We start from the raw sequence: 11,931 nt of genomic DNA, 5'->3' as shown, positions 1-11,931 counted from the left end.
CATAGTGGAAGATAACATTATTATTGTGGAATTAATATTAGCAATACATCAGTCAGTTGAAAAAGGCAGCCTTACTTGGAACAGTTTACATCCTGTGATGACACCTTTAACACCATTGAACATTCACCTCTGCCTCTCCTAGGTCCTTAAGGACACAGGTGGATAAAAATGCCAAATCCAGTCTGAAAACCTAGCTGAATGAGTGATGAACCAATACTCTCATCATCCATTCTGACAACTTCCTCATGTCACAATGTTTGTTGTAGGTGTCTTCAAACTTGGCCCTTTTATGACTTATGGACTTCAACTCCCAGAATTCCTCAGCCAGACACATCCCACTGGATGTGATAAACAGAAAAGGTATTGGAATAAAAAGAACAGCAAATGTAGGAGGAGAGGCAGAGGGATGGAGTCAAGAGAGGAATCAGCCTGGAGTCCTTACGTTGCCACAAGTGATCCAAGTCCAATCTTGAATTCAACCAAAAAATTTCTAAGACCACCCCAGGCCAAGCCACAACATTACAGGCAGTTCTAGACTTACAACCACAATTGAGCCCGACATTTTTGTTGTTAAGGGAGACATTTGTTAAGTGCGTTTTGTTGTGTAGTGAGTTCTTTGGAGGCAGGAAGCAAGACGAGAGGTTTCAAATAGGAACATTTCTTTATTGAGGCAAACAGGTACAGAAGTGAATCAGAGGCTTCTGCGCAGCTACTTATACGGTTGGCCACTAGGCGGTGGCCAATATGTTTAAAGGAACCCATTCCCGCCCCAAATCATCCAATGATCTTCTTGGAGACTGCATGTATGCCTAGTCAGCGACACCTCAATTGAGCAACCTTAAGCAGCATTCAAAAGATGTGAAAACAGTTCAAGTACAATCCCAATACATTACCGGTTTTGCCCCATTTTACAACCTTTCTTGCCACAGTTGTTAAGTGAATCACTGAATCACTGCAGATGATAAGTTAGTAACATGGTTGTTAAACAAATCTGGCTTCGCCATTGACTTTGTTTACGAAAAGGTCACAGATATGGGTCACTTGCCAAGCATTTGAACTTTGATGGCGTGATTATGAGGATGCTGCAACGGTCATAAGTGTGAAAAATGGGTCAGTTACTTTTTCCAGTGCTGTTGTAACTTTGAACGGTCACTAAATGAACCGTACAGGACTACCTGTATAAAATGAGAGGAAACTTTACTCCCTGACTAGCAGTGAATGATGTTACCCAGTTTGGGTAAGGAAACGTCTGCAAGAAAAGAACCAAGCTCAGACAGCACCAAGGACTCCTGAACCCATAATCCACCCACTCGCCCCAAAAGCTGAGATGTTGAGAGCGGATCCTCAGCCATTGAAGCTGCAGCCCCGCGAGGCCGCCAGAGGGCGCTGGGCCTCCGGATGGGCCTCGGCGGCGGCCATGGGCGAAGCGGAGAGCTCGGCCGGGGCGGCGGAGGTGAAGCCCCCTTGCCCTGGCCTGGGCCCTGGGCCTGCTCCGGCGGCTATGGAGCCCGGGCCTCAAGCGTCGTCGGAGGACGCGGCGGCTGCAGCAGCCGCCGCTATCGCTTCGGCCGCGATGGCAGCCACGTCGGCGGCTCCTCCGCCCCCTCCGCCTCCGCCGCTGCTGCCGGTGCCGGTGGTGTGGAGCCCCGAAGTGGAGGTGTGCCTCTTCCACGCCATGCTAGGCCACAAGCCAGTCGGTGAGTGCTAGGCGGGGCGGGGGGTGTGGGTGTGGAGAAGCAGGCCGCAAAGCGAGCCTCGGCCTCGAGTAGCGGCTCCAGCCGAGGTGGTCGCGAGGAGGCGGGCGGGGTCCTGAACGGCAGCGCGGGGTCTGGGCCTTCCACTTTCGGCCCGGGACTTTCTTTCCAAACCGGCCTAGTTTCGCCGGATTGCAGTTATCGCGGACTTCTCTGGCCGGAGGCAGAAGATTTTCTAACTTTTCAGGCTTTAGTGGTGAAAGGGGTCATTTGGACTGAAAATGCATCTTTTTTTGTTTCCTTCCAAAACAAATGGCAGGGCGGCCAGCTGCCTTTGACCTTAAGTAGCTGAGTTGGCCTTGGTTATTACTGGATATTACTGGATGGGAGACCACCAGGAGAGCCCATGTTCAATGGGCTGGAATGAGGGAAGGGCAAGGGGCTTCTGTGTTCTTGCTTAGAGCTCATTTTAGGGGACTCAAATATTTAGTTCCATTGGAGGAAGCTTCTGGCTTTGCTTCTTTCTTGGATTGAATTGAGAAGAAAATCACTAATAATTGAAAGTATTGGATGTTGCAGCCCTCATTTTATGAATGGGGAATTTAAAACCAGACCAGCTCCCCAAGAAATTCACAAACCCCAAATTAGTGATAAGTTCTTGCAGGCAGAAGCAGATTGTATTTGTGTTGTTTGGGTAACTGCTGTATATTCCATTGTGATTTTATGTTGGCCTTTACAATAGAGTAGGCTTTAGCCAAGAAGACCTTGGAATCTAAATTATTTGTGCATGATTTTTTTTTCATCAGGTTTTGCTTTCCTTGATTGCAGCCTGGCGGGTTTTTTTTGTTTTCCATGTTAAATTGACATAAGGAGCATGGTCTGTTACTTTTTGCATACGTTCACAGAGGCAGAAATGGCTGATTTGTTAACTCATTTGCCCCACAAACCCATTTATGCTTGGTGGATAAAGCATGCCATTTTCGCAAAAATTGCCCTTTCTCTTATCCAAAAGCACTTCTTATTTCCTTCAACCAAATCAGCTGATAATCTATATGGCAAGTTGTATTCTTGATCCACTGTGGAGTTTTTAAACTAGGCATCTTGGGAAAGAGATTTGTATTGCAGTATTTATAAAGTAGCTTGTGGCCTCAGCAGGAACTCTGTTTGGACATGAAAGTTAAACAGGAACAATTGTGGATAATACCTAATTTAGAGACTTCCACAAAATGCCAATCACGGCATGTTTTAAAAAAATTAAACTTCTGTATAACATCCAAGGAGAATCATGGATGTGCCCATTAAATCAGTGTTTCTGAACTTTGGAAACTTTCAGGTGTATGCTGAATTCCCAGAATTCCTCATTCTGGGTAGGGAATTCTGGGAGTTGAAATCCATGCATCTTTAAAGTTGTCAAGGTTGAGAAACACTGCATAAACCATCAGGAGTTAAGCGTGACACAAAAGAGGCTTTCTTTTTGTGTGTTAATTAATGTAGCATTTACCCCCTCTACCATTCTAACTCTTTTATTTCTCCTTCAGGTGTGAATCGCCATTTTCATATGATCTGTATCCGAGATAAATTTAGTCAGAATATTGGGAGGCAAATTTCTTCCAAAGTTATCTGGGACCACTTGAGCACAATGTATGACATGCAGGCACTGGTAAGCATTGACAGGTGAAAAAACAGAGGTCAGTGCCTCTGCTGAATTAGAGCAATGAGGGGCTGGTCATAGAACCCAGATCAGATGTAGAAATTATGATAGTTTGTTCTTTCAGAGGGAAACCATTGCTATGTGGTCCTTTCCATCCCCCATGCTCTATTGTGCATCAGAGCTGCAGTTACAGGCAGACAAAAAGATTCCACATGATCTGTTTTTCAGTCTTTGGGGCTGATAACAGTACCAAAGAAATTGTGTAGGTAGAGAAAAAGCTTGGAAACTGAGAATTGAAAAGAGATCACAAGAACTAAAATTCATCTGAGAAGGCAATGGTGGTTTAGTTCTAGTTAATGTCTTTCTTATGCACATGCTATGTATCTGTAGCACCCATTTAGGGATTGTATAATAATATGTGGGAAAGATACACAAATTGCAGTTTTATTGCATATTTTCATTTTTAAAGGAAAATTTATTTGTTGATCTTCAGTATCATAGGCAACAGTGATACTACACAGAGCGATTATATTTTGTACAGCATGATTTACGGTAACACACAGTACAGTCATACAATAAAAAACAAAGACATAGGAGAACGAAATAATATAAATGTAAAATCAAACGTACAAGTTTTAAAAACAAACTACTGAGAAGTGTTGATCTTATATCAGTTTATGTACAGATTTCTTGTTTTTCTTTTTAAGCATGAGTCGGAGATTCTTCCTTTCCCCAATTCGGAAAAAAACTTCATCCTCCCTGATGAAATTTTTCAAGAAGTAAAAGAAGGTGAGATATTTGGATGTACGGTATATTTCTTCCAAACAAGGATCTTGCTGCCATGGTTCCGACTGAGGAACCAGACAAAGTAAGCACAGCTGAGACAGTTCAATCTCTAATGCAAAACTTTATTGAGTACATCACTTTGGCACAAATGAAAGAAAAGCTAGCTCTAAATCACTTGGCACCAAACTCGGCATATAAAAGTACAGAACCACACACCCCTTTCACTAATAGTGCAGGTCATATTGTCCAGTTAAGCTCCAGACGGTTGTTATGAGAGGAAGTCTTCAGTTCTTTGTAAACAGCATTTGAGTGACCTTGATTCTCACAGCCTGGCTGCTGGGAACCTGAAACCCACATTCTATTCCTTCCTCCTCCCCCAGAGACTGTAAGCAAGCTAAGAAGTAATAATGGCTAAAACCGCATGAGCATTCCTCTCATCTTGACACTTACAGTAAAAGTTTGCATAGAATTGCAACCTAAGCCCTTATACTGGAAGATATATTTTCAAATGACCAAAATTCAGCATCACGTGGTCCTCAGTTTACATCCATAATTTTCAAAGCAAGCTGTGCCGTCCTTTTTGAAATCGTTCTGAAGACAGCGCAGGTGTACGAAAACGCCACAGCTTGTTTGGAAAGCTTGTTTTCTGCAATCCTCCAAACTCGCATCCCTTTTTGAAGGCTTTCCAAAGATAGCACAGGAAAAGCTTCCAGACCAAGATGGAGTGGCTTTGTAAACCTGCTCTATTTTCCAAAAGTTTGGAGAAATTCGTAAACCTGAGCTGTCTTCGGAGCCTTCCAGATGTATGGACTTCAACTGCCAGAATTTTTTGCAGCGGCCATGGTGGGGTTAAGGAAGGCTACTAAATTTTGTCCTGAAAAATACATATGACTTTCTACAGGCCCTGAAATTATTGCTCATTCCTGCTTCTTTACTTTGAGGCCTATGGCCCATGCTTCAAAAAAAAATCTAGTTTCAGATTTGAAGGGCTTTTGGTGGCAGCAGGAGCTGGCAGTAAAAAATATCCTTTTGCCCCCCAAAAGACACTTGGGTGACCTCAAGATCACCTGAAGGAGTCATTGAAATTCCCTGTTTTCCCACTGATCTTCTCATTGTTTTGCACAGGTAAAGTGATGATAGAAGACGATCTGAAGGAAGAAATAAAGGAAGAGATGGAAGGGCACTCAGCTGCTGAAGAAGGTATTTTGCTAGATGAAAGACAGGTCTTCTGTAAGACAGGATTTTGGCCCTTGTTAGTCCTCACATGTGCATGTCATGTAAAACGTTTCAGGAGGCAGACTGTCAGCAAAGGATTGGGGTTGAAAGAGATGGTGCATTGTTAAAGAGGTGAGAAACTGCCTGTTGCAATGCTTTTCAACCATGGCAACCTTAAGATATGTAGACTTAAAACTATAACTCTATCCCTATTCGTGAGATCTCGTTATATATTCAAAGTTCTGACGGTCGGGCTCTTTCTGTGGCCAAATTTCAGGTGTTCGGCAACAGCCGTTTGCCGTGTCCCCCAGTCATGCGATCACATTTTTATCCCAGTTTTGCCAAAAATCAGCATTCCCAGTTTTTAGCAAAACATCCCCAATAGCAAGTCATCGGTTTGCTTAACAGCCTGGGTGATTTGCTTAACGGCTGCCACAAGAGTGGTAAAACTGGCTCAGTCACATGGCCAAACCACTTTACCACTCATTACAACATAACGACCGTGACGGACAGGCTCCATTACAGTCGTATCTCGACTGTAACAGTCTGTGTTATATAGACCAGGGCTTTTCAACCAGTGGTACAGGTACCACCTGTGGTACATTGGCACCTGGCAGGTGGTACACAACCATCCTAGAAAAGTGGTAGTGGGGGAGGGGAATGAGCTGAACTGGTGGCAGCACCGCACAAGCCTGAGCGAGAGATGGCTGGAGCTGCAGGGCTGTCAGGGCTCAGCGGAAGTGCCAGGATCAGCACCAGGCTCCAGCTGGAGCTCGGTGCTGATCCCAGCACGTCTGCTGAGCCCAGAAGAAGCGTTGATCAGCTGGAATGCTGCAGCATCTCCAGGGTCTTGTGATTTACATTCAGATGCTTGGCAACTGATTCATATTTATGACGGTCACAGTGTCCCAGGGTCATGTGAAGTGACCAAAACCTGCTGTAACCACCCAGCAGACGGGGGGGGGGGAATAAAAACCAAACACACCCCCACCCCACCCCTGCTGCCAATCCTCAACAGAAATACAACAATGAAAACATCAGACAGGAGGAAGAGCGCCGCTGGGCGGGCAGGCAGGTGTCCTGCTCGGCTGTGGCTTGGGGGGCACTTTTTTCAGCGCCATTGTAACTTCGAACAGTCACTAAGCAAACTGTTGTAAGGGCCACCTGTAGTTAACTAGATACAAAAGGAAGAATCGGACAAAATTGTGGATAGAGTGGCCCCGTTTTATAGATTATGTTAAAGTATCTCTCTCTTAACAAAAGCCACAATCGCATACGAAAAGAAGTGCGCGCAGATCCATCGCACCCTGGAAATGGGAAAATGTCCTTCCAATCGTGGTCTGATCGTTTTGTTTCAGTATATGCTTCTCTGGGGAACCTGACAAAGGCCACTGAAAAACCCAGCAGTAAAGAGAAGGAACGAAGCTCCTCCGAGTCTGGATGCAAAGAAGGAGGAGGAGATAAGAGAAAGCGGAACAGAGTCACAGAGAAGGTCTTAAATGCAAACAGCAACCCCTCCAGTCCCAGTGCCGCAAAACGGCGCAGGACATAAAAGGGGGGGGGCAGAACAATCCTGGAGTGTATCCTGAAGTCTGAACAGGGAAAAATGGTAGGTCCTAGTTTGCCCGTTCAGTGTTGGAATGGGGAGACAAACCGGTCATCGCCCCTCTAAAGGGAAGCAAACGGTAGCTTTGTCCCCCAAATGTTAAGAAGAGAGGGTGGCTTCACAGCAAATGCACAAGTCCGACACGTCTTTTTGCTATCAGACGCAAACTACATACTTAGTATCACACCTGGATCTGTGGGAACCAAGGGACCTGGATCTGTGGGAACCAAGGGGTATTGTTTTTTTTATTTACATTTTTAGAGGCTTCTGTGTTTTGGACTGGAGTTACTCATTTTGGTGACTGCAGCACAATTCTACATAGCCAGAATCTGAACTTGCCAAAAACAACTGAGTTTATATATCCTGGGATTAGTCATGCGTGTTGCCTGGTAAGCAGAAGAGAGTTCGCTGTATATTTGTGTATATATGTATATATATATGTGGGGATTTTTTTAAAATTCATTATTTAATTTACTGATTGTTTTTTTTTAAAGAAGTATTTTTTGCAGAAATTCTTAAACAGAGGTTCGGGTAATTTTGCTATTCGAACTATTTTGGAAGTAGGTTTTATGTTTTTACTTGAAAATGTGCTGAGTTTATACGCACAGGTGTTAAAAAGACAAACTCTCTTAGTGTTTCTTTATGATCCGATAGTAAAATTTCCTTGCCTGAATTGGGAGGGATTTAGGAAAACATCTTTTGTAAGAAAAACAGTATCAGAACAGTTAACAGTTACAGTAACATTCACATTCTGTTTGAATAAATTTCTGCTGTTCGATAAAATGAGTTCTAGTCCATTTCGTTTTTCCATTCCAGCCGTTTTCATTTTACACCCTACATTAAGTTAGTATCAAGGTTCCGACTAATGGACCCAAACAAATCAGAACTTACAGCTGTGAAGTTTCCTCAAAGAACATGGTTTTGGATACATAATATCGGAACGGTCGAAAGTGAAACCAACTCTAAATTTCCCCCTAGGAATTCAATGTAGCTAAGTGATACACTTCCCTCCACCTACTACACTGATGAACACACTACCCAATGAGGGCAATTGGTGGGCTCCGTGACACTTCCCTCCCCCTTCCAGCAATTGGAATGACCTTGGTTCCCACGGGATTACTAGCAATCCTTTCGGTTTCTTCCACCCACCCAACCTGTGTGGCAACTGAGAACGATAAAGATGGCTTCAGCCAGGTTCGTTTCAGAAGTTGACAGTCGGACTCCCCTAGAGAGAAAAGTTCCTTCAAAAAAAACAACACGGGAGACTTACAATCATGCGTGTACACCTCCAACCTGTGTGGCTTCAGCCAGGTTCGTTTCAGAAATTGACAGGTTTATTTCACCGAGTTCTAAGAATAGCTCAGCTATTGATCAGCTTTAATTCTTGCCAGTGATTTTTCTCCAGCCTCGTGTCAATTTCTCATCAACGTAATACAGGCCTAGTTCTCGGCCTACGAGTGAAATTCAGCCTGAAATGCAGACACGTGTCAGTGGGGAAGGGTGCCTGTCAGAACTTTGGGACTAGGTCATAAGTCCCTTTTTTCCAGGTAGATTGCAATTTCAAACATTCGCTAAGCAAGCGGTCATAAGTCGAGGACTAGCTGTGTTCTTAACCGATTGTATCGTTTCTTTTAACCTCTCCCCAAAGATGGCGTTTTAGAAATGGACTAAATAAACAATTCATAAAACCTTGTGGCCTCTGAATCTGAGGAACCACATGCATTTGCAGCCACAGGGCCAAAACACCTAAGTGGGTCAGGCGACATGTATCACGGCACCAGAAATCAAAATCCCCATGCCTTAACATTTGCACATCCAGTGTCAGGAAACAAGTGTAAAGTTTGACTTCTGGTAACCTGACATGGGTCTGTCAGGCACAAGAAATCAGGAGCCAGGATAGAGTTCAAAAGCACTACGAGTTTATTCCATGCTACCGACAGTATATATAAGAATCCGATCTATCAACATTCAAGGCAAATTGGCACTAGATAAGAGTTAACAGATTTCAAGGGGGGGCAGGACTTATATCTCTTATGGCGGCGTAGAGAATCCAAATTGATGCATTTGACTCTGCCTTCGGGATCAGCCTGGTTGTCCCCTACAATATCCTCGATTCTTGCTCATCATCCACAGCTTTTTATTAGGTGTGCTAACTCAATGCACCTGGCTTTGTTATAAAGTAAATTGATTTTTATAAATTTGCACTGTACACTGAACCACGAACCAACTAAAGAAACTTAAGATTACACAGAATGTTACAACACAAATACCTGAAGAGAACTAATGTAAGGTTAACATAATCAACCTCCAGGTTAATAACAACGCAGTCATTAGTGTACTTAATTACATGCTATTTTATTTTTTTATTATCAAATATTTGTCTCCCATCTTGCAGTTCAAAGTGACTCACATTATCACAGTGCAATTAATTAAGTGTAATGAAATTAATTGACTACATGTATTGAAGCTGGAACTTTTCTTGATTCTGGCTCTTCTTGATTTGTACTAAAGCCCTGTTTACGTATGTGCAGCCTTGTTATTCCAGAAAAAAAACCTGACAACATATCTGTTATCGCCTTTACCAGGATCAACTAAAAACAGCAAATTTGCACAGGTAATCTTCAACTTGAAACCTTCATTTAGCAACCAAACTTAAAATGGCATTGAAAATAGTGACTTTATGACTGTTTTTCATACTTAACAATCACTGCAGCATCTCTGTGGTCCCATGATCAAAATTAGGATGCTTGGCAACTGGTTCATATTTATGACGGTTGCATGTGTCTCAGGGTCTTGTAAGATCACCTTTTGCGATCTGACCAGCGAAGTCAATACGTGTAAGCCAGATTCACTGACTTAAAACAAATGCAGTGATTCACTTAACCATCGTGGCAAGAAAGGTCGTGAAACGTGGGCAAAACTCCCTTAACCGTCTCACTTAGCAACAGAAATGTGCTCAATTGTGGTCCTATGTCCAGGACTACCTGTAAGCCTTTTGGGCCTATTTAAAACAACAAGGGACGCGGTGGCTCAGTGGGTTAGGACGCTGAGCTTGTCGATCAGAAGGTCGGCAGTTTGGCGGGTCGAATCCCGAGTGCCGCGTAGCAGAGTGAGCACCTGTCACTCGTCCCAGCTTCTGCCAACCTAGCAGTTCGAAAGCACGTAAAAAATGCAAGTAGAAAAATAGGGACCACTACGGTGGGAAGGTAACAGCGTTCCGTGCGCCTTTGGCGTCTAGTCATGCCAGCCACATGACCACGGAGACGTCCTCGGACAAGCGCTGGCTCTTCGGCTTTGAAACGGAGATGAGCACCGGCCCCTAGAGTCGGAAACGACTAGCACGCATGTGCGGGGGAACCTTTACCTTTACCTTAAAACAACAGCCAAAAATAAAACATGCTTAGCCTATTATCCAAATTTTACTTTGGGAATGGCATCAGAAACTCAGAAAAATAATGTTTGGCAAAATGGAAACCTTTCATATGTACACTTGCCAAGTGGGATTGAAACCCTAAAGAGCTATTAAATGCGTAGTTTTTTTTTTTAAAAAAAAAAGGTTGCAATATTTTTCAGGCTAGTTTTTCTGCTATAAAGTCAAGTACAGGCAGTCCTGAACCTACGACCACAACTGAGCCCAAAGTTTCTGTTGCTAAGTGAGAAATCTGTTGTTAAGTGAGTTTTGCTCCATTTTACGACCTTGCTTAAGTGAATCACTGCAGTTGTTACAGTTAAGCGAATCGGGCTTCCCCATTGGCTTTGCTTGTCAGAGGGTCAACAAAAGGGGATCACATGACCCTGGGTCGCGGCAACCTTCGTAAATATGAGCCAGTTGCCAGGGATCTGAACTTTGATCATGTGACCATGAGGATGCGGCAACGGTCGTAAGTGTGAAAAACCCTCATAACGTCACTTTTTTCAGTGCCGTTGCAATTTGAACCGTCATTAAACCAATTATTGTTGAGGACCACCTGTACTTTGTGCCATTTTTTTTTATTCTTCAGCTCGGAATCAATGCAGATATACCCGTAGTTGCAATCTCCTCACGTATCTCTGGGTACCGGCGGGTGATTCCCAGGGGGAGGGCGTTCTCTGTGGGCGCGCCCGCCCTTTGGAACGAACTGCCGATGGAACTTCGGAGTGCCCCCGGCCTTCGCTCATTTCGCCGGGACTTAAAAACCTGGTTGTTTGAATTGTCTGGCCTGGACTGAGGGATTTTAAATTATGTTATTAAATTAAATTAAATTTAATTTAAATTTCAATTTTAATGTTATCTTAATTTTGTGGGCTTGTATTAATTTAATCTTATTTTATTCTCTCTTTTTGTATTGTTTTTAACTTGCCCTGTGAACCGCCCTGAGTCCTTCGGGAATAGGGCGGTATATAAATTAATTAAATCAATCAATCTATCTATCTATTTTGAACACAACTGGGTTTTTTTCCCCCTCTGAAAACGTGCTTTCGTGTCTCCTTTCCATTCCTACCTCCTGGTATCGTGTCACGTCCGTTGTTTGACTCTTAAAAGCCTGCACACCGTCAGCACAATCCCGTAGAAATCCTTCCTGCCGTAATAATGACCCGAAATAAATCGGCTTAACGCAATCGTTTTTTACCCAACACCCTTAAGATAAACCGGCCACCCAGGCAGAGTTGGCGCCACTCATTACAGCAAAAGATGATGGGATTTGTTTGTCAATCAGGATGTCGTGTGAATATAGGGAACGGTTGCTGGAATTGGGTATGTGTAGTTTAATGAAGAGAAGGGCGAGGGGTGACATGATAGCAGTGTTCCAATATCTCAGGGGCTGCCCCAAAGAAGAGGGAGTCAAGCTATTCTCCAAAGCAAAGGATGGAAACCAATCAAGGAGAGAAGCAACCTAGAACTAAGGAGAAACTTCCTGACAGTTAGAACAATTAACCAGTGGAACAACCTGCCACCAGAGGTGGTGAATGCTCCAACACTGGAGGTTTTTAAGAAGAGA

The 11,931-nt window shown here is 43.7% G+C and overlaps 1 protein-coding gene across 3 annotated transcripts; it reads left to right on the top strand.

Moving 5' to 3' along the window:
* Positions 1–1,327: 1,327 nt before the first annotated feature.
* MRGBP (MRG domain binding protein) lies at positions 1,328–7,735 on the top strand (the record flags this gene model as incomplete). 3 transcript variants are annotated; one of them, XR_014025779.1, is made up of 6 exons in its annotated part: positions 1,328–1,697; positions 3,233–3,354; positions 4,053–4,134; positions 5,257–5,331; positions 6,705–6,955; positions 7,214–7,735. XR_014025779.1 is itself a non-coding variant. In XM_081322438.1 (5 exons), the coding sequence occupies 5 exons, from the start codon at positions 1,328–1,330 to the stop codon at positions 6,896–6,898; spliced, it is 843 nt and encodes a 280-aa protein (XP_081178564.1). In that variant the 3' UTR covers positions 6,899–7,735. The 3 variants fall into 3 exon arrangements, 2 of the variants coding, with proteins under 2 accessions (XP_081178564.1, XP_081178565.1); XM_081322438.1 differs by having other exon boundaries at positions 6,705–7,735; XM_081322439.1 differs by having other exon boundaries at positions 1,415–1,697; positions 6,610–7,735.
* Between the last annotated feature and the right edge of the window lie 4,196 nt (positions 7,736–11,931).

Source organism: Vipera berus (assembly GCF_964194415.1).
Source record: "Vipera berus genome assembly, chromosome: 3".
NCBI lineage: Eukaryota > Metazoa > Chordata > Lepidosauria > Squamata > Viperidae > Vipera > Vipera berus.
The sequence above is the reverse complement of the archived record's forward strand: the minus strand, read 5'-3'. Positions and strand labels throughout refer to the sequence as shown.